At 42.0% G+C, this 24,270-nt stretch overlaps 1 protein-coding gene across 29 annotated transcripts in view; it reads right to left on the reverse strand.

The window, feature by feature from the left end:
* The window catches only part of C4H2orf92 (chromosome 4 C2orf92 homolog), an 82,167-nt gene that overhangs the window by 36,165 nt on the left and 21,732 nt on the right, over positions 1-24,270 (reverse strand). For 9 of the 29 annotated variants that reach the window (XR_014051917.1, XR_014051913.1, XM_081484578.1 and 6 more), the window contains exons 1-3: positions 8,035-8,193; positions 4,449-4,511; positions 102-194 (exon numbers count right to left, since the gene is read on the reverse strand). Coding sequence is in view for 23 of the 29 variants with exons in the window: in XM_081484578.1 (XP_081340704.1) it covers positions 102-194; positions 4,449-4,511; positions 8,035-8,128 (250 nt within the window). In the remaining 6 variants the exon portion in view is untranslated. Of the gene's footprint in view, positions 1-97; positions 195-4,448; positions 4,512-6,672; positions 6,729-8,034; positions 8,194-23,592; positions 23,627-23,743; positions 23,994-24,015; positions 24,265-24,270 lie in introns of those variants that run through there. The other 20 variants (XR_014051918.1, XR_014051916.1, XM_081484582.1 and 17 more) reach the window with 9 other exon arrangements.

Here is a 24,270-nt window from a genome sequence, read left to right on the forward strand (position 1 = left end):
TCTGTGAAAAGCAATAAAGCACACCGCAATAATACAAGGTCTGGCCTATACATCAGCCTTTAGAAATATGTGTACTTCGAGTTTTAAAGACATATACTTGCTTTCTTGCATGTCTCTCTTTGTAATTGATCTGTCTGCCGTTCTTCTTGTTTCTTCTAATGGAACTTTGGAAAACCCTTGCAGTAGAATTTCATCTCAAGTGAAGCAAAGAAAGGCATGTTAATACCAGTAATCTAGGATTAGCATATTCTGTTCTGTAAGTTCCTCAAGTAGTCTACAAATACGGTGAATAAATGATGTAAATGCAATACAATGCCTTGTATTAAAAGGGGGAACTTGGTCTATCTATAGCATTTCTGAATCATTGTGATTTCACTAGATGGTTGATTCAGGAAACATTACCCTCTGTAAATATGCAACTACAAATTTTGCCCCAGATCTCATTATATTTAACATCACAATTTTTCTTCTTGCTCCTGCTGCTGCCATTCTCTCCTCCAAGACTGTCCCCAAGCTGTCCCTTTATAAGAACAAACCTCTTCCCTGTTTCCACAAGATACACATCATTTTCTGCCACTGAAACCTAATGCCTCTCCCAGAAAGCTTCTCACAGTGAGATCTTTTTTGGCACAGACCTAGAAGCAAATCCTGATTTTATTGTTTACCAAGATGTGATCTTGGGCAAATAACTCCACCTCTTTGAGCTTCAATTCCCTCACTGGAAGGATGAGCACATGATCATTTAACACATAGAATGTTTGTGAAAAGTAAATAAAATGATGTTTGTAAAAGCACTTAACACACAGTGCCAGTGTGAGGACCATGCAACAAAGGCCGAGTATTTGGAAACTACTGATCATCATCTCACTTATAAGAACCCCCAGGGCTTCCCTGGTGGCTAAGTGGTAAAGAATCCACCTGCTAATGCAGGAGACACAGGTTCGATCCCTGATCTGGGAAGATTCTACATGCCGCAGAGCCACTAAGCCCATGCACCACACCTACCAAGCCCGTGCTCTAGAGCCCAGGAGCTACAACTACTGAGCCCAGGTGCCACAACCAATGAAGCCACACACCCTAGAGTCTGTGCTCCGCAACAAGAGAAGCCACTGCAAAGAGAAGCCTGCACCTCACAGCTAGATTGTAATCCCCACTCTCCACAACTAAAGAAAAGCCCATGCAGCAATGAAGACCTAGCACAGCCAAAAATCAATCAATCAATAAAACTTAAAAAAGAACCCCCAGATCAGCTAGTATTAACTGTTTTCTGCTCATTGGAACCCTGCACAAGTGGAAGGATATGCAGGAAGAAGAAAGCCATAAAACACAAGGAAAACAAAGATGTTAATATGTGACAGGAAAGAGATATCTGCCACAGATTCTACAGCATTCCATCACCAGCTACTTTCACCTCCTTTCATGCCTAATTATGATCAGAACCAAAAGGACCAGGCCTCAGAAAAACACTTCCTTTCCACCCTCCCTGGCAGGAAGGAGGGCAGTGGGACATGCACATCTCCTCCAAAGACCCCTGGGACCCTGGAAGACTTTTAGACCTGCAGGTGGATGCGAAGGTAACGCTGGGGCTGCACTTCCACACCCCCTTCACCTCCTGTCCTGAGAGCAGATATGGGCAGGGGATTTGCATAGACTTTTTCTCCAAGAAAGACACAGAGATGACCAGCAGACATGTGAAAAGATGCTCAACATCACTAAGCATCCGTGAAATGCAAATCAAAACCACAGTGAGATATCACTTCAACCTGTCAGAATAGCTATTGTCAAAAAGACAACAAGGGCTTCCCTGGCGGTTCAGTGGTAAAGAATCTGCCTGCCAATTCAGGAGACACAAGTTTGGTCCCTGGTCCGGGAAGATTTCACATACCGTGAAGCAACTAAGCCCATGTGCCACAACTACTGAGCATGTGCTCTAGAGCCTGGGAGCTGCAACTACTGAGCCCATGTAGGCAAGTACTCACGCCTGAAAGCTCTAGAGCCTGTACTATGCCACAGTGAGAAATCCCTGCTTACAACTAGAGAGTAGCCCCTGCTTGCCATAACTAGAGAAAAGCCTGCACGCAGCAACAAAGATCCAACACAGCCAAATAAATAAATAGGACAACAAACAGTAAGTGTTGGTAAGGATGTGGAGAAAAGGACCCTCATATACCATTGATGGGAAAGTAAATTTGTGTAGTCACTACAGAAAAAAGTATGGGAAAAATATTAAAAGTAGACCTACCATACAATCCAGCAACTCCATACTTGGGTATTGATCCAAAGAAACCAAAAGCACTAATTAGAAAAGATAAATGCACCTCTATGTTCATTGTCAAGACATGGAAACACTCTAAGTGCCCATTAATAAATGGATAAAGAAGATATAGTGCATGTATATACATATATACAGATTGCGCTCAGTCACTCAGTCGTGGCCAACTCTTCGAGACCCCATGGACTGTAGCCCACCAGGTTCCTCTGTCCGTGGAATTTCCCAGGCAAGAATACTGGAGTGGGTAGCTGTTCCCTTCTCCAGGGGATCTTCTCAACACAGGGATGGAACCTGTGTCTCCTGAATCTCCTGCATTGGCAGGCAGATTCTTTACCACAGAGGCACCTGGGAAGTCCAAGAGTTCTCATGAAGAGAAAAAACATTTTTTTCTATCTCTTTAATTTTGTATCTATGAGATGATGGATGTTCACTAAACTTATGATAATCACTTCATGATGTATGTAAATCAAGTAATTATGCTCTATACCTTAAACTTATACAGCACTATATGTCAATTATATCTCCATAAAAGTGGAAATGACATAAAATGAAATGAAATATAACCTAACTTTACATATCGAGAAACTAGAAAAGGGGAATTCCCTGGCAGTCTATTGGTTAGGATTTAGCCCTTCACTGCCAGGGGCCCAGGTTCAACCCCTGTTCAAGGAACTAAGATCCACAAGCCACATGGCACAGCCAAAATATTTTCAAATAATAATAAAAAAAATTTTTTTAAGTTACTAGAAAAAGAAAAACAAGGTTGTTGTTGTCTAGTTGCTAAGTCACGTCCAACTCTTTTGGGACCCCACGGACTGTAGCCCGCCAGGCTCCTCGGTCCATAAGATTTTCCAGGCCAGAATACTGGAGATGGAGAGAGTTGCCATTTCCTCCTCCAGGGGATCTTCCCAACCCAGGGATTGAACTCCCCTCTCCTGCATTGGCAGGTGAATTCCTTACCGCTGAGCCATGGGGAAAGCCCCTCAATCATGGTCACAGACCATGGATCAATCAGCCAGACAGTTAGTGAAGATTTAATGAAGCTTCTTTAATAGCACACATGGAAAAAGGCCAAACTCAGAATTCCTGACATGAGACAGGAAAAACAATCCACACCTCGTGTAGACAGAAGTCCCCCTTCCAAGCAGGGCTGGAAGGCATTGCTCGGTGATCAGAACACCTAACAGCTCCTAACGCAGAGGAGGCAGCAACACTGACACACCTGGGAGCTCTATCTCAGACCAAAGATGCCTCTCGGTGTCCACTCACGATGACACAGCCGCCGGAGAGGAACCATGTCTCTAGAAGCTAGATGGCTTCTTTCAGCAGAGGACTGTGATTTTTAAAGTTTTTCATCAGTCTCAGCTCTCTGCTAAAGATGACTTCCCTGGACCTCAGATTTTCCCGAATATTAAGTGAGAGGCCTGGAGTGGACGAGTAAGTTCCAGCACAGAATCCCTTGAAGGGTTTAGAAAACTGCTCATGCAAGGGTCTCACCCTACACCAAGGAATCTGATTACTGGAGGTGGGCCTGGGTGTCCCTTTCTAACAATCTCCCCAGGGGATTCTCATGTGCACTAAGGGCTGAGTATCTAGAAGAAGGATTATCTTGGCTGTGGGGCCTTGCCCATCTCTGTGTGCTGTGCTCAGTCACATCCGACTCTCTGTGACCCCATGGACTATAGCCCACCAGGCTCCTCTGTCCATGGGATTTTTCCAGGCAAGAATACTGGAGTGGGTTGCCATTTCCTTCTCCAGAGGATCTTCCCAACCCAGGGATTGAACTTGTGTCTCCTGCTTGGCAGATGGATTCTTTACCACTGTGCCACCCGGGAAGCCCTGCCCATCCCTAACACAAGCAAAAATCCCCTGAACAGATGGACACAGCTGGTCTCAGCTGGGGTCTGACACTGCATTTCCAGTACAGTTCCCAGACGGGGGCCCTGCTGCTGCTTCATAGACCCCATAGAGCACAATCCTTTCCAACTGTTTCTCTTCAGTAATTTATTTAATTTCTTGAGATTCTGATATCTAGAAAATCTGTCCTAGCTTCAAGGCAAAGCACTTTCCTTTCCATCAGAGCAGCAGCAGGGACAGGTTATCTAGGAGACCACCACGGACGAGCACGAGACTCTTCAAATACAGCCTGACCGTTTCATGTGAGAGAGGTACTTACCAAATAGTTTAGCCAGACCTTTGTCCAAAATTTTTGAATTTGATGAAAATTCAGTATTTGAACCTGTGGGGAAAATAAGCCTCAGCTGTGAGTCAATCTTTCACTTAGGAGCTGCATGTGATTCTTTTGAAATTGACACTCTCTTAGATGGTATTCTGAGAGGAGAATCCTGCACTTGGCCTGCTCTAGGGGAAGAGCACTGGACTTGGGTTCTGGTATGACATTTGAACAGTGGGCAGTGAGGTTCTGTGGGATGTGGTTTTCTCGTCTGAGGCTAGGAGGGAAAGATGCGGACCACAGGAGGGCTGTGGGGAGGGGGAGGAAATTCACCACTGTGACCTTCAGACTGAGAATGCTCGCCCCTCATCCCAACTCTATTATCTATGATGGACGACAGTCAACAGAGCTGGTTCCAAGCAAGGGTATGCTCAGTACTCAGCTTCGGGAGGAACGGAGACAGATGGACACACGTCTCGGGAGATATTCAACAGAAACTCTCCCCTCCACAAGTAATGAGGTCAATGGGCAGTGCCTGACCATTCTGGAAATGTGATGCTTTCTTGTTTTGGAACAAAGGGAACAATCCTGCTGCATACTCTGCACTGATCCTCACTGAGGATTTTGTATTTAGGAGGGGATTAAGGGCCTAAGGTCATCCTGACTTGACTTGATAAATACAAGGAATTCCTGATGTTGTCATTCAGGATTGAAAAAATGAAGATGAAAACAGAGATGGACCAGGTCAGCCATCTCCCCTAGGACAGCATGGATGGGTGTTAAGACTCCTGTTGACCCACATGTGGCTACATCAAGGACATGAATTAATGGTGCAAAAAGACTAGTGACCTGGAGAGATTTTGAGCTATATGTGTGTGTGCTCAGTCCCTCAGTCATGTTCGACTCTTGGCGACCCTACAGACTGTAGCCCTCCAGGCTCCTCTGTGCATGGGATTTCTGTGGCAAGAATACTAGAGTAGGTTGCCATTTTCTCCTCCAGAGAATTTTCCGGACTCAGGGATTGAACCCACATCTCCTGCTTTGCACGCAGATTCTTTACCACTGAGCCACTGTGGAAGCCCTTTGAGCTACAATATCAGGCTTTTCTTTTTGGAGGTCATGATGTCTGTGGCACGTTTTCCTGATTCAAGGTCAGCCCTTTTTTCTGGCCCCTGAGGAGTGGGCAAACCCATCCGGGAAGAGAAACTTGTGCTTTAATGAAAGCGTTTTAGGCCACAGCGCCCCCACCCCCCGCCCCCGTTCTGAGTTCCACAGAGTATTCATGAAGTTTCCTCAAGAATCTGAACTTTTACCTCAAAACCAAAACAACACTGGTTTCCTCACAGTCTGCAGAGACACTGAGTTTATGTGCACACAACAGGTTTCCACTCTACAGGGAAATTGCTAATTAGTGGTTAATAGTGCATGGATATGATGGCTTTTTGGTGAATGAAGGGAACAAAAATTTTTCTCTTGCTGAGATAGTTGTGAATCACTAAGAATCAATAAGGTGGAAGTGTAAGTAAGCCCATGCAGTAAAATATTTGTTCACAAAAACCCTTGGTTTTTAAAGTGACTGTAGCCACAAAATTAAACGATGATTGCTTCTTGGAAGGAAAGCTATGACAAACCCAGGCAGTGTATTAAAAAGCAGAGACATCAAAAAAAAAAAAAAAAAGCAGAGACATCACTTTGCCAACAAAGATCCCTATAGTCGAAGTTATGGTTTTTCCAGTAGTCACGTATGCATGTGAGAGTTGGACAGTAAAGAAGGCTGATCGCTAAAGAACTGATGCTTTCAAATTGTGGTGCTGGAGAAGACTGTTGAGAGTCCCTTGGACTGCAAGGAGATCAAACCAGTCAGTCCTAAAGGAAATCAACCCTGAATATTCATTGAAAGGATGGATGCTGAAGCTGAAGCTCCAATACTCTGGCCACCTGATGCGAAGAGCTGGCTCATTAGCAAAGACCCTGATGCTGGGAAAGATTGAAGGCAGGAGAAGGAGCTGGCAGAGAATGAGATGGTTAGACAGTATCAGCGACTCAATGGATATAAATTTGAAGAAAATAGGGGAGATGGTGGAGGACAGAGGAGCCTGGCGTGCTGCAATCCATGGGGTCACAAAGAGTCAGATAGGACTCAGTGACTGAACAACAACAAGGACAAGAGGAGTTACTATCTTCCCTTTCCTTGAAGTCACCCTTGATTGACTGCTGTATAATGTACCTCTGTCCCTCATGATAGATGACACTGTTTTGTACTCTTGTTCTGCTCAAATTTTGGAAAACAGTAATGTAGTTTCCTCTATCATAAGGATTGTGTCTACTGCTTTTCTCCACAGACCCAATTTCTTTACATTGAGAGAATGTTCCAGAATGTGGTCAGCCAATCAGTTTAGTAAGTAGCACAAGTGCCTCCAATTGCAGTAAGATCCTAAAAGTAGAGCATGGAAATCTAATGTTCATTTTGAAAAACCCACATTCATAAGATGTTCATAACAGCACTATTCAGACAATCAAAAGGTGGAAACAACCCAAACGTCCATCAACTAATAAATGGATCAACCAAATGGGGTAAGTCCATGCAATGAAATATTATTCAGCCATAAAAAGGAATGAATTCCTGAGGCATGCTACCATGTGGATGAACCCTGAAAACGTGTTAAATGAAACAAACCAGTCACAAAAGACCATACAGTGTGTGATTCCATATACAAATGCCCAGAATAGACAAATCCGTAGGACAGACAGTGGGTTAGTGGTTGCTAGGGGCTGTGGAAAATGGGGGATGGGGATTGATAGCAAGTGGGTACGATATTACTTTGGGGGGTGATGAAAATGTTCTAAAATTAGATAGTGGTGGTTCACAACCCTATGAATATACACTGTAAAGGGTGTATTTTATGTTATGTGACTAATATATCAAGCTGTTGTTTAAAGTACAGTGTGTGAATAGCCAGTGGGAATTTGCTATAAGACTCAGGGAACTCAAATCCAGGCTCCATGACAACCTAGAAAGGTGGATGGGATGAGAAGTGGTAGACAGGCTCAAGAGGGAGGGGACAAAATGTAGACTTATGGCTGATCCATGTTGATATATGGCAGAAACTAACATAATGTTGCAATTATCCTTCAATCAAAAATAAATAAATTAAGAAAAAAACAAAGTGTGAAAAATAATAATTTTAAAAATAAAATATAGTGTGTGTGTGTATATATGAGGGGATAGACAAAACAAGACGTGACTGATTAGCACATATAGGTTCATTATATTAATACTAATCTCTCTCCTTCTGTATATGTTTGAAATTTTTCACAAGAAAAGTTAAAACGTGCAAGTATGCTACTCTCGCACGGAGCTCTGGATTTTGAGTAGGGTGCAAAGTTAGGAATACTGTTAAAAATTTCTCCTTTCTCCTTTGCAAAGAATCCCTAAGGTAGATCCGGGGAGGTCAAGCGCGTAGAGCGAGGAGAAACCCTGCGTTCCCTCCAGTACCCATCGGAGGCGAGCACCGTCTGCTGCCTGATTCAGGCTCACGGTGAGTCTTCACACGCATCTCCACCTGCCACAATACACCGGGGGCGGTACCTGTGGTCGGATGGAAAGGGTGAGGCTCTGCACCTTGCCAATAATCCAGCAAGAGAACAAAGAAGAGGGTCTCTGCTGCTCTCTTCTTTGCCATAGTCTGTGTACCATTACAGAGAAGCAGTCTCGCAAGACACTTCAGACAGAACAGCCTTTAACTCCAGGATGCTTCAGAACCGACGGTCTGTGACGTCACACCCGGAAACGGAAGCAAGGTGCTGGGCAGGTCCACAGTGGGAAGGGGGAGGGTGGTGTCTATGGGCCAGGACGGGAAAGGGAGAGGCCACCTTAAGGCAACAGCCTCTCCACTCACTTCCTTGGGTTCTGCACTGCCTTCCTTCATCCCCAGGTACCGCCTCCTGGAGGCAACCAGAACTCTTCAGCTGCAAGTGACAAAAACTAAATTAAATCAACTTAAATGAACTGCAAGTAGCTAGAGTAGCCAGAAAAATCTTAGGACAAATCAACATATCACATTACAAAAGTATCGTTATTTATTGCATCACATAATAGAATTGTTGTTGTTGTTCAGTCCCTAAGTCATGTCCAACTCTTTGCGACCTCGTGGACTACAATACACCAGGCTTCCCTGTCCTCCACTATCTCCTGGAGTTTGTTCAGGCTCATGTCCACTATCATGATGCTATCTAACCATCTCATCCTCTGCTGCCCTCTTCTTTAAAGCACCACCAAAAATGTTATAAATAAAAATATAAGTTGATGCTGTCGCTCATATGTCACTATTTCCCCTATTACATTTCATAAGTATTAAAGTATTTCCAAAGGGGAAAACTGTCTTTATATTTTAGCACTCTTAACTGTACTTTTCTTCCCGCATTTTCATTATACACTGGGTCCTACAAGTTATGTAGCCAGTCCTGCTTTGTATGCAGTGATAGGATGGAAGAAATCTGAGGAGGGGATAGGGTAGAGGGGGAAGTTATAGAAAAAGTTATAGAGTTGAATTCTGAGTAGCTCAGATGTACTGGATTGTTGGGGCTGCCCTAACGAAGTTCCACAAAATGGTGAGGTTAAACAACATCAGTCTATTATCTAATAGTTCCGGGGACCAGAAGTCTGAGACAGAGTTGGTTCTTTCTGAGGCCTCTCAACCTGGCTTGTAGGCAGCTGTCTTCTCCTTGTGACTTCCCTCTATAATCATCTGTGTCCAAAGTTTCTCTTCTTATAAGGACACCAGTCATATTGAATTATAGTCTACCCTAATGTACCTCATTTCTGAAGTACTGGTGGTTAGGACATCAACATATAAGTCTGGGGTGGGGACACAATTCAACCCATAACAGGAGGTAACTGCAGCAGCAAAAATGTTATTTCCCTAAAATATCTTCAAAAAAAAAAAACCCCAAAACAACAAAAAGAACATATACCACAACACAAAACTCACATCCTAAGCATAACTGGAAGACAGAAAATGTCCAACTTCAAATTCCGACAAATATAAAAAGAAGTCCTAAGCCCAAGCACTGATTCTCTAGCTTCTGCCAATTGTCTTGGTGGAGAGGAAACACAGTGGCCCCTAAATGACCTAAAATCTCCTGTAGAAAGAGAACATTCACCCTACGAATGCAAATACTGCAAGTGTGTCGCTCAGTCGTGTCTGACTCTTTGTGACCCCATGGACTGCAAGCACGCCAGGCCTCCCTCTCCATCACCAGCTCCTGGAGTTTACTCAAACTCTTGTCCATTGAGTCGGTGATGCCATCCAGCCATCTCATCCTCTGCCGTACCCTTCTCTTCCTGCCTTCAATCTTTCCCAGCATCAGGGTCTTTTCAAAAGAGTCAGTTCTTCACAGCAGGTGGCCAAAGTATTGGAGTTTCAGCTTCAGCATCAGTCCTTCCAATGAATATTCAGGACTGATTTCCTTTAGGATAGACTGGTTGGACCTCCTTGCAGTCCAAGGGACTCTCAAGAGTCTTCTCCAACACCACAGTTCAAAAGCATCCATTCTTCGGTGCTCAGCCTTCTTTATAGCCCAACTCTCACATCCATACATGATTAGTGGAAAAAACATAGCCTTGACTAGATGGTTCTTTGTTGGCAAAGTAATGTCTCTGCTTTTTAATATGCTGTCTAGGTTGGTCATAACTTTTCTTCCAAGGAGCAAGAATCTTTTAATTTCATAGCTGAAGTCACCATCTGTAGTGATTTTGGAATCCAAAAAAAATAAAGTCTGTCACTGTTTTCCACTGTTTCCCCATCTATTTCCCATGAAGTGATGGGACTGGATGCCATGATCTTAGTTTTCTGGATGTTGAGTTTTAAGCCAACTTTTTCACTCTCCTCTTTCACTTTCATCAAGAGGCTCTTTAGTTCTTCTTCACTTTCTGCCATAAGGGTGGTGTCATCTGCATATCTGAGGTTATTGATATTTCTCCTGTCAATCTTGATTCCAGCTCGTGCTTCCTCAAGCCCAGCATTTCTCATGATGTACTCTGCATATAAGTTAAATAAGCAGGGTGACAATATACAGCCTTGATGTATTCCTTTCCCTATTTGGAACCAGTCTGTTGTTCCATGTCCAGTTCTAACTGTTGCTTCTTGACCTGCATACAGGTTTCTCGAGAGGCAGGTCAGGTGGTCTGGTATTCCCATCTCTTGAAGAATTTTCCACAGTTTGTTGTGATCCACACAGTCAAAGGCTCTGGCATAGTCAATGAAGCAGATGTTTTTCTGAAACTCTCTTGCTTTTTTGATGATCCGACGGATGTTAGCAATTCGATCTCTGGTTCCTCTGCCTTTTCTAAATCCAGCTTGAATATCTGGAAGTTCACGGTTCACATACTGTTGATACCTGGCTTGGAGAATTTTGAGCATTACTTTACCAGTGTGTGAGATGAGTGCAACTGCCCGGTAGTTTGAGCATTCTTTGGCATTGTCTTTCTTTGGGATTGGAATGAAAACTGACCTTTTCCAGTCCTGTGGCCACTGCTGAGTTGTCCAAATTTGCTGGCATATTGAGTGCAGCACTTTCACTCACTTTCACTCAGCATCATCTTTTAGGATCTGAGATAGCTCAGCTGGAATTCCATCACCTCCACTAGCTTTGTTCGTAGGATGTTTCCTAAGGCCCACTTGACTTCCCATTCCAGGATCTCTGGCTCTAGGTGAGTGATCACACCATCGTGATTATCTGGGTCATGAAGATCTTTTTTGTTTAGTTCTTCTGTGTATTCTTGCCACCTCTTCTTAACATCTTCTGCTTCTGTTCGGGCCATACCATTTCTGTCCTTTATTGTGCCCATCTTTGCTTGAAATGTTCCCTTGGTATCTCTAATTTTCTTGAAGAGATCTCTAGACTTTCCCATTCTATTGTTTTCCTTTATTTCTTTGCATTGATGGCTGAGGAAGACTTTCTTATCTCTCCTTGCTATTCTTTGGAACTCTGCATTCAAATGGGTGCATCTTTCCTTTTCTCCTTTGCCTTTTGCTTCTCTTCTATTCACAGCTATTTGTAAGGCCTCCTCAGACAACCATTTTGCCTTTTTGCGTTTCTTTTCCTTGGGGATGGTCTTGATCCCTGCCTCCTGTACAATGATGTGAACCTCTGTCCATAGTTGGACACTCTATCAGATCTAATCTCTTGAATCTATTTGTCACTTCCACTGTATAATCATAAGAGATTTGATTTAGGTCATACCTGAACGGTCTAGTGGTTTTCCCTACTTTCTTCAATTTAAGTCTGAATTTGGCAATAAGGAGTTTATGGTCTGTGCCACAGTCAGCTCCTGGTCTTGTTTTTGCTGACTGTATAGAACTTCTCCATCTTTGGCTGAAAAGAATATAATCAATCTGATTTCGATGTTGACCATCTGGTGAGGTCCATGTGTAGAGTCTTCTCTTGTGTTGTTGGAAGAGAGTATTTGCTATGACCAGTGCGTTCTCTTGACAAAACTCTATTAGCCTTTGCCCTGCTTCATTCTGTACTCCAAGGCCAAATTTGCCCGTTATTTCAGGTATTTCTTGACTTCCTACTTTTGCATTCCAGTCCCCTATAATGAAAAGGACATCTTTTGGGGGTGTTAGTTCTAGAAGGTCTTCATAGAACTGTTTAACTTCAGCTTCTTCAGCATTACTGGTCAGGGCATAGACTTGGATTACAAACCATATTGAATGGTTTGCCTTGGAAACGAACAGAGATCATTCTGTTGTTTTTGAGATTGCACCCAAGTACTGCATTTTGGAATCTTTTGTTGACTATGATGGCTACTCCATTTCTTCTAAGGGATTCTTGCCCACAATAGTAGATATAATGGTTATCTGAGTTAAATTCACCCATTCCAGTCCATTTTAGTTCGCTGATTCCCAAAATGTTGATCTTCACTCTTGCCATCTCCTGTTTGACCACTTCCAATTTGCCTTTATTCACGGAATTAACATTCCAGGTTCCTATGAAATATTGCTCTTTACAGAATTGGACTTTACTTAAATACCCAGAGGTGGAAAAGACCTGGGCAAGAGATTGGGGAGGCTTCAATCAAGCAAGACCCTGGAAGGGCCTGGGTGTGCGCTGGATGTGGGTTGGAGATGGAGTCCTCTGGGGGACTGTAACCAAGGAGATTTCACACAATGCTGAGGGTCAATAAAACCAAAGCAATAGCTAGCTTCAAACTCAAGATGCACAAGCATCCATCTTTCAAGTCCTATGGCCCACTCCTGCCACTTTCCCCCATCTCAGCAACAAATCAATCCTTCTACTTGTTCAGGCCAAAATCCAGAGTACACCCCAGACTCCTCTCTTTCTCTTTCACCATGCATCCAATCCATGAGCAAATCCTCTGTTTGATTCTCAAATACATCCCCAAACCTGGGCAGCTGGCCCACCTCTACTGCCGCAGCAGACACCAACCAGCAGCATCCCATCTTCACTTCAGTGCTGGTGAAATAAGAGGCCACTGTTGAATCCCAACAAGTCATTACCAAAATCTTCACCACCTCCTCTCCCACTTACCCCTCCTTTTCCTTCTATCTGCTCACATCACCACAGGAAGAAAATACGGGTTGCTTTGCAACCTGAGGACACCATAGGACACGAGGTGTGACCTACAAGGTGCTGTTACATGATCAACAGACTTTCTCTCGAGTCTCTTATTTCCAGGCAGAATTGTTAAGTACCAAGGTATGACAGAAAAATATTGTAAGAAATTAATAAACAGAAACCTCAACTCTATTTAGAGTTGAGAGACCACAAGGGGGAGCTCTTACTCTCAGAGCCCAACAGGAAAAAGAAACAGTTCCTCTTCATTTCTGGCAAGGGCTCAGCCAGTGAGAAGCCATGGATTCTTTGTTTGCTATAGCCTCCCCCAATTTGCTTTTCTCCTTTATGAAAGAGTTCTCCCTCTCTTGCCATGCGGGGACTTATCCGTAGCACACCATGATTGAAGACCCCAAATTGGAATTCTCTGTGGATCCCAAAATAAACAAACCCCTTTTCTTTTTTTCTTTTTCCTGGAGAAATCACTGGCAGTCTACTTCTTTTAGTTCAACAACATCTATATTTATATAGTCATTCTAGTATGGAGTAAGAATCAATAAATCTTTTCTGTAAAGAGCCAGATAGAAAATATTTCAAGTTTTGCAGGCTATGTATGTTTCTTTTTTCTTTGCTGTTGTTTTTATAACCTTTTAAAAACATAAAAACCACTGGGGGGAAAATCAATGAAGCAAAAATCTGGTTCTTTGAGAAAATCAATAAAATATAAAACTCTAGCCAGACTGATCAGAGAAAAAGACAGAAAGCATATTAACAATATCAGGAATGAGAAAGTAGACATTACTAGAGATACTACAGATTTTAAAGAAGATAAGTGGACAATTATTTTAAAAAACTTTCTGCCAATAGATTCAACAACTAGATAAAATGTACAGATTCCTTAACACAAACTAATAGAGCTTCCTCAAGAAGAAATAAATAACCTTAATAGTTCTGTAAGACAGAAAGCACTTTTCTTTTTTAAAAAAGAAAAAAGCTCCATATTAAAGAAAAGGCACTTGATGAAAGCTAAATGGCAACCCACTCTAGTACTCTTGCCTGGAGAATCCCATGGACAGAGGAGCCTGGCAGGCTACAGTCCATGGGGTTGCAATAGTCTTAACTGTTAACATACTTAACACAACTTAGCGACTAAACCAACCAACCAAACCAGCCAAAATCCATTTAGGATAAAACTCCCATTAACTAGAAAACAAAGAGAATTTTCTCAGTTTGATAAAGAGAATCTATGAAAGACCTCAAGTAACATCATCACCAACAAAATGGTAAAAGATTGAATGCTTTCTCCCTAATCTCAGGATCAAAACAAGGATGTCCATTCTTACCACTCCCATTCAACTTTGTCCTAAAGGGTCTACCCATACAATAAGGCAATAAAAAGAAATAAAAGGCATACAGATTAGAAAGGAAGAAGTAAAACTGTCTTTATTCTTAGTTGACTTGATTATCTAGGCAAAAAAATCTAAGAATTCCTAAGAAAAAATAAATGAGTTTAGCAGGGCAGCAGGACACAATGTTTTTAAAACCAATTGTACTAAGAGAATAAAAAGACAAGCTACAAACCAGGAGAAAATATTTGCAAACACACATGTAATAAAGGACTTGCATCTAAAATATACAAAGAGTTCTTAAAACTCAACAAGAAAACAACTCAATTTAAAAATGGGCAAAACCTGAACAGACACCTCACCATATCTGCTACACTACACAGGTAGCAAATATTCATATGAAAGATGTGCAACATCATATGTCATTGTTGCTGCTGCTGCTGCTAAGTCGCTTCAGTCATGTCCGACTCTGTGCGACCCCATAGATGGCAGCCCACCAGGCTCCCCCGTCCCTGGGATTCTCCAGGCAAGAATACTGGAGTGGGTTGCCATTTCCTCCTCCAGTGCATGAAAGGGAAAAGTGAAAGTAAAGTCGCTCAGTCGTGTCCGACTCTTAGCGACCCCATGGACTGCAGCCTACCAGGCTCCTCCGTCCATGGGATTTTCCAGGCAAGAGTAAGAAATTACAAATAAAACAACAATGAGATGCCACCACACACCTATTAATTAGAATGGCTACAGTCCAAAACACTGACAACATCAAATGCTGTAGAGGATGTGGAGAAACAGGAACTCTCATTCATTACTGATGGAAATGCAACACTGGTAACAACCACTTTGCAACAATGTTTAGCAATTTCTTACAAAGCTAAACATAGGCTTACCATCCATCAGTTATATTCTGAGGTACTTAAACAAATGAGTTGAAATTGCATATCCACGTAAAAAGCTGCACATGAATGTTTATCACAGCTTTATTCATAATTGCCAAAAATTGGAAGCAACTTGATGTCCTTCCATAGATGAATGGATAAACAAACTGCAAGGGAGTTCCCTGGTGGTCCAGGGGTTAAGACTCTGTGCTCCCAACACAAAGGGCACAAGTTCGATCCCGGGTTGGGGAAGTTGAAGTTTCGAGTGCTGAGGGGTGCAGTGAAGAAAAAAAAAAGCAATACATCCACACAATGGAATACTATTTAGGAACAGAAGAAATGAGTCTGTTGAGTTACAAAAAGGTATGGAGGAGCCTTAAATGCATAATACTAAGTGAGAGAAGCCAACCTGAAAAGACTACACACTGCATGATTCCAACTATATGACATTATGTATAAAGGCAAAATCATACAGACAGTAAAAAAAAAAGGGGGGGGAGGGAGGAATGAATATGTGGAAACATGGAATTTGTTTAAGGCCATAAACTATTCTGAATGATACTGTAATGGTGGATACATTATGCATTTGTCAAAAACCCACAGAAAGTAAAACAGAAAAAGTGAACCCTAATGTAACCTACGTGCTACACTGTGCTCAGTTGCTTCAGTCGTGTCTGACTCTCTGTGACCCTATGGACTGTGGCCCACCAGGCTCCTCAGTCCATGGAATTTTCCAGGCAAGAATACTGGAGTGGGTTGTCATACCCTCCTCCAGGATCTTCCCAACCCAGGGATCCAATCCCCATCTCCTGCCTGTCCTGCATTGGCAGGTGGATTCTCTTCTGCTGAGCCACAGAGGAATCAATGCAACCTATAGGCCTTAGTTAATAATAATGTATCAATATTGGTTCATCAGTTGTAACATATGCATACAGTAATGCAAAATGTTAAGAACTGAGGAAATTGCAGCAAGGAAGGGTGGGAGTTTATGGAGGTATAGGGGAACTTTGTTATTTTCTGCCCAATTTTTCTGTAAACCTAAATCTGCTCTAACTATAAAATCTATTATTTTTTTAAAATCAATTTTATTTCTATCTATTGAAAATGAATAATTAAAGTTTAAATTAGAGAAACAATACTATTGATAGTAGCACCAAAAATATGAATTATTTAGGGATAAACCTGATGGAAGACTCTAAACCTATACACCAATAACTTTCAAAAGTAATAAAATTTATCTCACTCCTAGACATACATCCAGAGAAAACTCTAACTTGAAAAGATTTATGCATCACAGGGACTTCCCTGGTGGTTCAGTGGTTAAGACTTCACCTCCCAAGGCAGGGGGTATGGGTTTGATCCCCAGTCAGGGAGCTAAAATCCCAAAGGCCTCATGGGCAAAACACCAAAAAACATAAAACAGAAATAATGTTGTAACATGCATCCCAATCTTCACAGCAGCACTACTTACAATAGGCAAGACACAGAAGCAACCTAAATATCCATCAAGATTTGGTCCTATATATATAGATTTTCCAGGTGGCATTAGTGAAAGAATCTGCCTGCAAGGTGGGAGACCTGGGTTTGATCCCTGGGTTGGGAAGATCCCCTGGAGAAGGGAAAGGCTTCCCACTCCAGTATTCTGGCCTGGAGAATTCCATGGACTGTACAGTCCATGGGGTTGCAAAAGGTGGGACACAACTGAGCGACTTTCATTTTCACTTCATACTGGCTTCCCAGGTGGCGTTAGTGGTAAAGAATCCACCTGCAAGGCAGAAGACACAGGAGATGCGGGTTGGATTCCTGGATCAGGATGATCCCCTGGAGCAGGAAATGGCAACCCCCTCCAATATTCTTGCCTGGGAAATCCCATGGACAGAGGAGCTAGAGGACTACAGTCCATGGAGTTGCAATGAGTCAGTCACGTCTGAGCCCACAATGTCTGAGCACACACACGCACACACACACACATACACACATATACACACACACAATGGAATACTACTCAGTCATAAAAATGAATGAAATAATGCGGCAACACAGATGAACCTAGAGACTATCATATTAAGTGAGGTAATTCAGCAAAGACAAATATCATATGATATCACTTATATGTAGAATCTAAAATATAATACAAATTAACTTATTTACAAAACAGAAACACAAAACAAACCTATGGTTACCAAAGGGGGAAAGGGGGGAATAAATTAGGAGTTTGTGACTGGCAAATATAAACTACTATTATAAAGTAATAACAAGGTCGTACTGTATAGCACAGGAAACTATAAACAATGAAAAAGAATCTAGAAAAGAATATATACTTACATATATGTACATATATGTATATATAACTGAATCATTTTGCTGTATACCAGAAGCTAACACAATACTGTAAACCAATTATATTTCAGTAACAATAATAATAAAATTTTAAAGACCTAATATGAGGAGAGACACTTATGGATCAGAAGACATTATGTTAAGATGTTAACTGTCCTCAAATTGACCTATAGATTCCATGCAAAACCAATCAAAATTCCAAGAGGTTTCTTTGTAGATATGGAAAAGCTGATCCCCAAATTGTATGGAAGTGAAACAAACCAGATTTTTCAAAACAATTTTAAAAAGAACAAAAAAGGACTTACATTATCTGATTTCAAGATAGAGAAAACTACAATGAATAAGACCATGTGGTATTGACATATAGATCAATGGGACAGAGGGTCCAGAAATAAATTCATACACATGAGGTCAACTGATAACTAACAAAGGTGTCAAATGACCTTTAACAGAATGTACTTTGGGGGCCCTTCCTCAGGCACTCTTTCTCCAGCACTGTCGTCCTGCTGACAAGAGTCCTGAGGACTCGTCACAAGCAGGACCCTGGCACTTCTAAGACTCAGGGGTTTGTTATGCAAATACTTTTTTATTTCCATTTCATATTTCATTTTAAAAAGTAACATATCAAAAGCACTTCCCTGGTGGCACAGTGGATAGCAATCTACACCAATGCAGGGGACACAGGGTTCAATCCCTTGTCCAGGAAGATCCCACATGCCTTGGAGCAACTAAGCTGGTGTGCCACAACTACTGAGCCTGTGCTCTAGGGCCTGCAAGCCACAACTAGTGAGCCCCTGTGTTGCAACTACTGAAGCCTGAGCGCCTAGAGCCTGTGCTCCACAGAAGAAGTCAGCACAATGGGAAGCCTGCACACTGCAGCAAGAGAGTAGCCCCCACCTGCCGCAAAGAGAAAGCCTGCGCACAGCAACAAAGACCCAGCACAGCCAAAAATAATAAATAAACAAGTGAATAATTTTTAAAAAGAAACTTGAAAAAATGGGTAAAGGAATTGAATAGACATTTACCCAAAGAAGATATACAAGTGGCCAATAAGCAAATTAAAAGCTATGCAACATCATGAATCACTGCAGAAATGCAAATCAAACCAATGATGAGCTATGATATCATACTCATTAGGATGGCTATAATACAAAACAAAAACAGAATATAACCAGGGTGGTGAGGCTGTGGAGAAACTGGAATCCTTGTGCACTGTTGTTGGGAATGAAAAATAACGCATCCACTATGGAAAAGAGTATGGCTGTTCTTAAAATAATCAAAAGCAGAATTTTAATATGATCCAGCAATCCCATCAGTCAGTTCAGTTCAGTCTCTCAGTCATGTCTGACTGTTTGCAAACCCATAGACTGCAGCATGCTAGGCTTCCCTGTCTATCACCAATTCCTGGAGCTTGCTCAAACTCATGTCCATCGAGTCAGTGATGTCATCCAACCATCTCATCCTCTGATATCCTCTTCTCCTCCTGCCTTCAATCTTTCCCAGCATCAGGGTCTTGGTCTTTTTCAATGAGTCTTCACATCAGGTGGCCAAAGTATTGGAGTTTCAGCTTCAGCATGAGTCCTTACAATGAATATTCAGGACTGATTTCCTTTAGGATTGACTGGCTTGATCTCCTTGCAGTCTAAGGGATTCTCAAGAGTCTTCTCCAACACCGCAGTTCAAAAGTATCAATTCTTCGGTGCTCAGCTTTCTTTATGGTCCAACTCTCACATTCATACATGTCTACTGGAAAAACCACAGCTTTGACTAGATGGACCTTTGTTGGTAAAGTAATGTCTTTGCTTTTTAATATGTTGTCTAGGTTTGTCATAGCTTTTCTTTCGAGGAGCAAGCGTCTTTTACTTTCATGGCTGCAGTCACCATCTGCAGTAACTTTAGAACCCAGGAAAATAGTCTGTCACTGTTTCCATTGTTTCCCCATCTATTTGCTGTGAAGTGATGGAACCGGATGCCATGATCTTAGTTTTCTGGATGTTGAGTTTTAACTCATCTTTTCACTCTCCTCTTTCACTTTCTTCAAGAGGCTTTTTAGTTCCTCTTCCCTTTCTGCCATAAGGGTGGTGTCATCTGCATATCTGAGGTTATTGATGTTTCTCCCTGCAATCCTCATTCCACCTTGTGCTTCATCCAGTCCGGCATTCTACATGATGTACTCTGCATATAAGTTAAATAAGCAGGGTGACAATATACAGCCTTGACGTACTCCTTTCCCTGTTTGGAACCAGTCCGTTGTTCCATGTCCCATTCTAACTGTTGCTTCTTGAACTGCACACAGATTTCTCAGGAGGCAGGTAAGGTGGTCTGGTATTCCCATCTCTTTCAGAATTTTCCACAGTTTGTTGTGATCCACATAGTCAAAGGCTTTGCCATAGTCAATGAAGCAGAAGTAGATGTTTTTCTGGAATTCTCTTGCTTTTTCTATGATCCAACAATGGATGTTGGCAATTTGATCTCTGGTTCCTCTGCCTTTTCTCAATCCAGCTTGAACATCTGGAAGTTCACAGTTCACGTACTGTTGAAGACTAGCTTGGAGAATTTTGAGCATTACTTTACTAGCGTGTGAGATGAGTGCAGTTGTGCAGTAGTTTGAACATTCTTTGGCGTTGTCTTTCTTTGGGATTGGAATGAAAACTGACTTTTCCCAGTCCTGTGGCCACTGCTGAGTTTTCCAGATTTGCTGGCATATTGAGTGCAGCACTTTCACAGCATCATCTTTCAGGATTTGAAATAGCTCAGCTGGAATTCCATCACCTTCACTAGCTTTGTTCGTAGTGATGCTTCCTAAGACCCACTTGACTGCACATTCTAGGATGTCTGGCTCTAGGTGAGTGATCACACCATCGTGGTTATCTGGGTCATGAAGGTCTTTTTTGTATAGTTCTTCTATGTATTCTTGCCACCTCTTCTTAATATCTTCTGCTTCTGTTAGGTCCACATCATTTATATCCTTTATTGTGCCCATCTTTGCATGAAACGTTCCCTTGGTATCTCCAGTTTTCTTGAAGAGATCTCTAGTTTTTCCCAGTCTATTGTTTTCCTCTATTTGTTTGCACTGATTACTTAGGAAGGCTTTCTTATCTCTCCTTGCTATTCTTTGGAACTCTGCATTCAGATGGACATAGCTTTCCTTTTCTCCTTTGCTTTTTCTTCTCTTCTCTTCTCAGCAACTTATAAGGCCTCCTCAGACAGCCATTCAGCCTTTTTGCATTTCTTCTTGGGGATGGTTTTGATCGTCACCTCCTGTGCAACGTACCCACCTCCGTCCAAAGTTCTTCAGGCACTCTATCTATCAGATCTAATCCCTTGGATCTATTTGAAACTTCCACTGTATAAGGGATTTGATTAAGGTCATACCTGAATGGCCTAGTGGTTTTCCCTACTTTCTTCAATTTAAGTCTGAATTTGGCAATAAGGAATTCATGATCTGAGTCATAGTCAGCTCCTGGTCTTGTTTTTGCTGACTGTATAGAGCTTCTCCATCTTGGGCTGCAAAGAATATAGTCAATATGATTTCGGTATTGACCATCTGGTGATGTCCATGTGTAGAGTCTTCTCTTGTGTTGTTGGAAGAGGGTGTTTGCTATGACCAGTGCATTCTCTTGGAAAACCTCTATTAGTCTTTGCTCTGCTTCATTCTGTACTCCAAGGCCAAATTTGCCTGTTACTCCAAGTATCTCTTGACTTATTACTTTTGCATTCCAGTCCTCTATGATGAAAAGGACATATTTTGGGGTGTTAGTTCTAGAAGGTCTTGTAGGTCTTCATAGAACGGTTCAACTTCAGCTTCTTTGGCATTAGTGGTTGGGGCATAGTCTTGGATTACTGTGATACTGAATTGTTTGCCTTGGAAATAAACAGAGATCATTCTGCTATTTTTGAGATTGCACCCAAGTACTGCATTTCAGATTCTTTTGTTGACTATGAGGGCTACTCCATTTCTTCTAAGGGATTCTTGGCCACACTTGTAGATATAATGGTCATCTGAATTAAATTCACCCATTCCAGTCCATTTTAGTTCACTGATTCCTAAAAGGTTGATGTTCAGTCTTGCCATCTCCTGTTTGACCACTTTCAATTTACCTTGATTTATGGATCTAACTTACCAGATCCCTATGCAATATTGTTCTTTATAGCATTGGACTTTACTTCCATCACCAGTCACATCCATAAATGGGTGTTCTTTTCGCTTTGGCTCAGCCTCTTCATTCTTCCTGGAGCTATTTCTCCACTCCTCTCCAGTAGCATATTGGGCACCTACCGACCTGGGGAGTTCATCCTTCAGTATCATATCTTTCTGCCTCTTCATACAATTCATGGGGTTCTCAAGGCAAGAATACTGAAGTGGCTTGCCATTCTCTTCTCCAGTATACCATGTTTTGTCAAAACTCTCCACCATGACCCATCCATCTCGAGTGGCCCTACCCAGCATGGCTCATAGTTTCATTGAGTTAGACAAGGCTGTGATCCAAGTGATCAGTTTGGTTAGTTTTCTGTAACTGTGGTTTCCATTCTGTCTTCCCTCTGATGGATAAGGGTAAGAGGCTTGTGGACGCCTCCTGATGGGAGGGGCTAGTTGTGGGGAATCTGAGTCTTGCTCTGATGGGCGGGGCCATGCTCAGTAAATCTTTAATCCAGTCCAATCCCATATATTGTTATATATCCCAGAGAATTGAAGGCAGAGTCTTGAAGAGGTATTTATATACCAGTGTTCACAGCAGTATTGCTTACAATAGCTAAAATGTGGAAGAGACCCAATAATTCATCAACAGATGGATGGATAAGCAAAATGTAGTATGTACATATAGAAAGAAAGAAAGTGAAGTCGCTCAGTCGTGTCCAACTCTTTGCGACCCCATGGACTGTAGCCTACCAGGTTCCTCCATCCATGGGATTTTCCAGCCAAGAATACTGGAGTGGGTTGCCATTTCCTTCTTCAGGAGATCTTCCCAACCCAGGGACTGAACCTTGGTCTCCTGCATTGTAGGCAGACCCTTTACCATCTGAGCCGCCAGGGAAGCGCCTGTACATGTACATATAATGGGATATAAATCAGCCATAAAAAGGAAGGAAATTCTGTCACATGGGAAATGGGAAATTACTGTTTAATGAGTACAGCATTTCAGTGTTATAAGGTGAAAAATGTTATGGAGATGGATGGTGGTAATTGTTGCACAATATGACAAATGTATTTAATACTGCTGAACTGAACACTTTAAAATGAGTTAAGAAGAATCTTAAAAACAGTGGATATATATATATGTATAACAGATTCACTTTGCTGTACACGTGAAACTGCACATTATAAACCAACTATACCCCAAATTAAAAAAATGTAATGAGTTATGATGGTAAATTGTATGTTGCATGGATTTTACAACTTAAAAGTAAGGAAAAAGTAATATATACATGAACAGGGGTTTCCCAGGTAGCTAGGTGATAAAGAATCTGCCTGCCAATGCAGAAGACACAGAAGATGTGGGTTTGATCTCCAAGTCAGGAAGATTCCCTGGAGAAGGGAATGGCAATCCACTCTAGTACTCTTGCCTGGGAAATTCCATGGACAGAGGGGCCTGGCTAGCTACAGTCCATGGGGCCACAAAATAGCTGGACACAACTGAGCAACTCAGCACCCATGCACAAATACATGAACAAATTAAAAAATTAAAATAAAAGTTTACATTGTACAAAGAATTTGCTCTTCATTCCCCCACCTTTACCAGTGGTCTCTTCCCCATATTAAAAAGTCTTGAAGGTTCCTCAGACATTCTTCAGAGCCATTCACACATAAAACATTCTGGACACTGTGACTGATTTTCTTTGCTTTGACTTAGCCATATGTCCTGATGTATTTCATATCAGATTATATAGAACTCCTTCATTATTTTAAAGTTGCACACTGACAGTTTTATGAACGCATAGACACCAGATACAAATGAACACATACCTATGATTCTATTTGCATAAAACTCCAAAATAGGCTAAACTAACCTGTGGTGATCTGTAGACTGGAGGATAGTAGTCCCTTTAGAGGAAGAAGAGGGCAGTGAGCAAGAGGGGTGGGAAGCTTCTGGAGTGCTGCTCATGCTGTTTTTTAAGCTCAGTGTTCACAAGTTAATAATTCATTGAAATGTACACTTACGACTTCTGCACTTTCCTGTATGATGCTGTGCTTCAATTTTACCAAATTTAATCTCATTGTCTAGTGGGAAAGTTCTATAGAGCGGCAAATAACTATGGCTCAGTCTGGTCAATGAATTCAGGACTGGGTATCTTCTTGCCCTGTGGACCCATGAGCGATTGGAGGCTCCCCGCGTGCTTATCCCAGCTGCTGCCAACAGGATAACTGTTGGGCAAGGTATACACGCACTGAGGCTCCTCGGTTCCCGTATCTGTAAAATCGGGAAATAATACCTGAGTAATTGCAAGGGTGTAATATGATCATCTATGTAAAATGGGTAGAAGTGCTGCGCAAGCTCCAAGCTGGTGCCCCATTCACTTCAGCTACCGTTATCACGAAATTATCATTTTTATAAGGAAAAGGATCTTCCTCAGTGCTCAATAAAGAAATGCTTTGTGTGAAATATCCACTGCCGGCCTCTCTGGGGACTGCTCGCTGAGAAAAACAGGCGTCCTGGACCGCGCTCTCTTTAAGCGCGGGGCGATGAC

This window comes from Giraffa tippelskirchi, chromosome 4 (assembly GCF_054371585.1).
Source record: "Giraffa tippelskirchi isolate mGirTip1 chromosome 4, T2T-mGirTip1v1.2.pri, whole genome shotgun sequence".
In the NCBI taxonomy this organism is placed as follows: domain Eukaryota; kingdom Metazoa; phylum Chordata; class Mammalia; order Artiodactyla; family Giraffidae; genus Giraffa; species Giraffa tippelskirchi.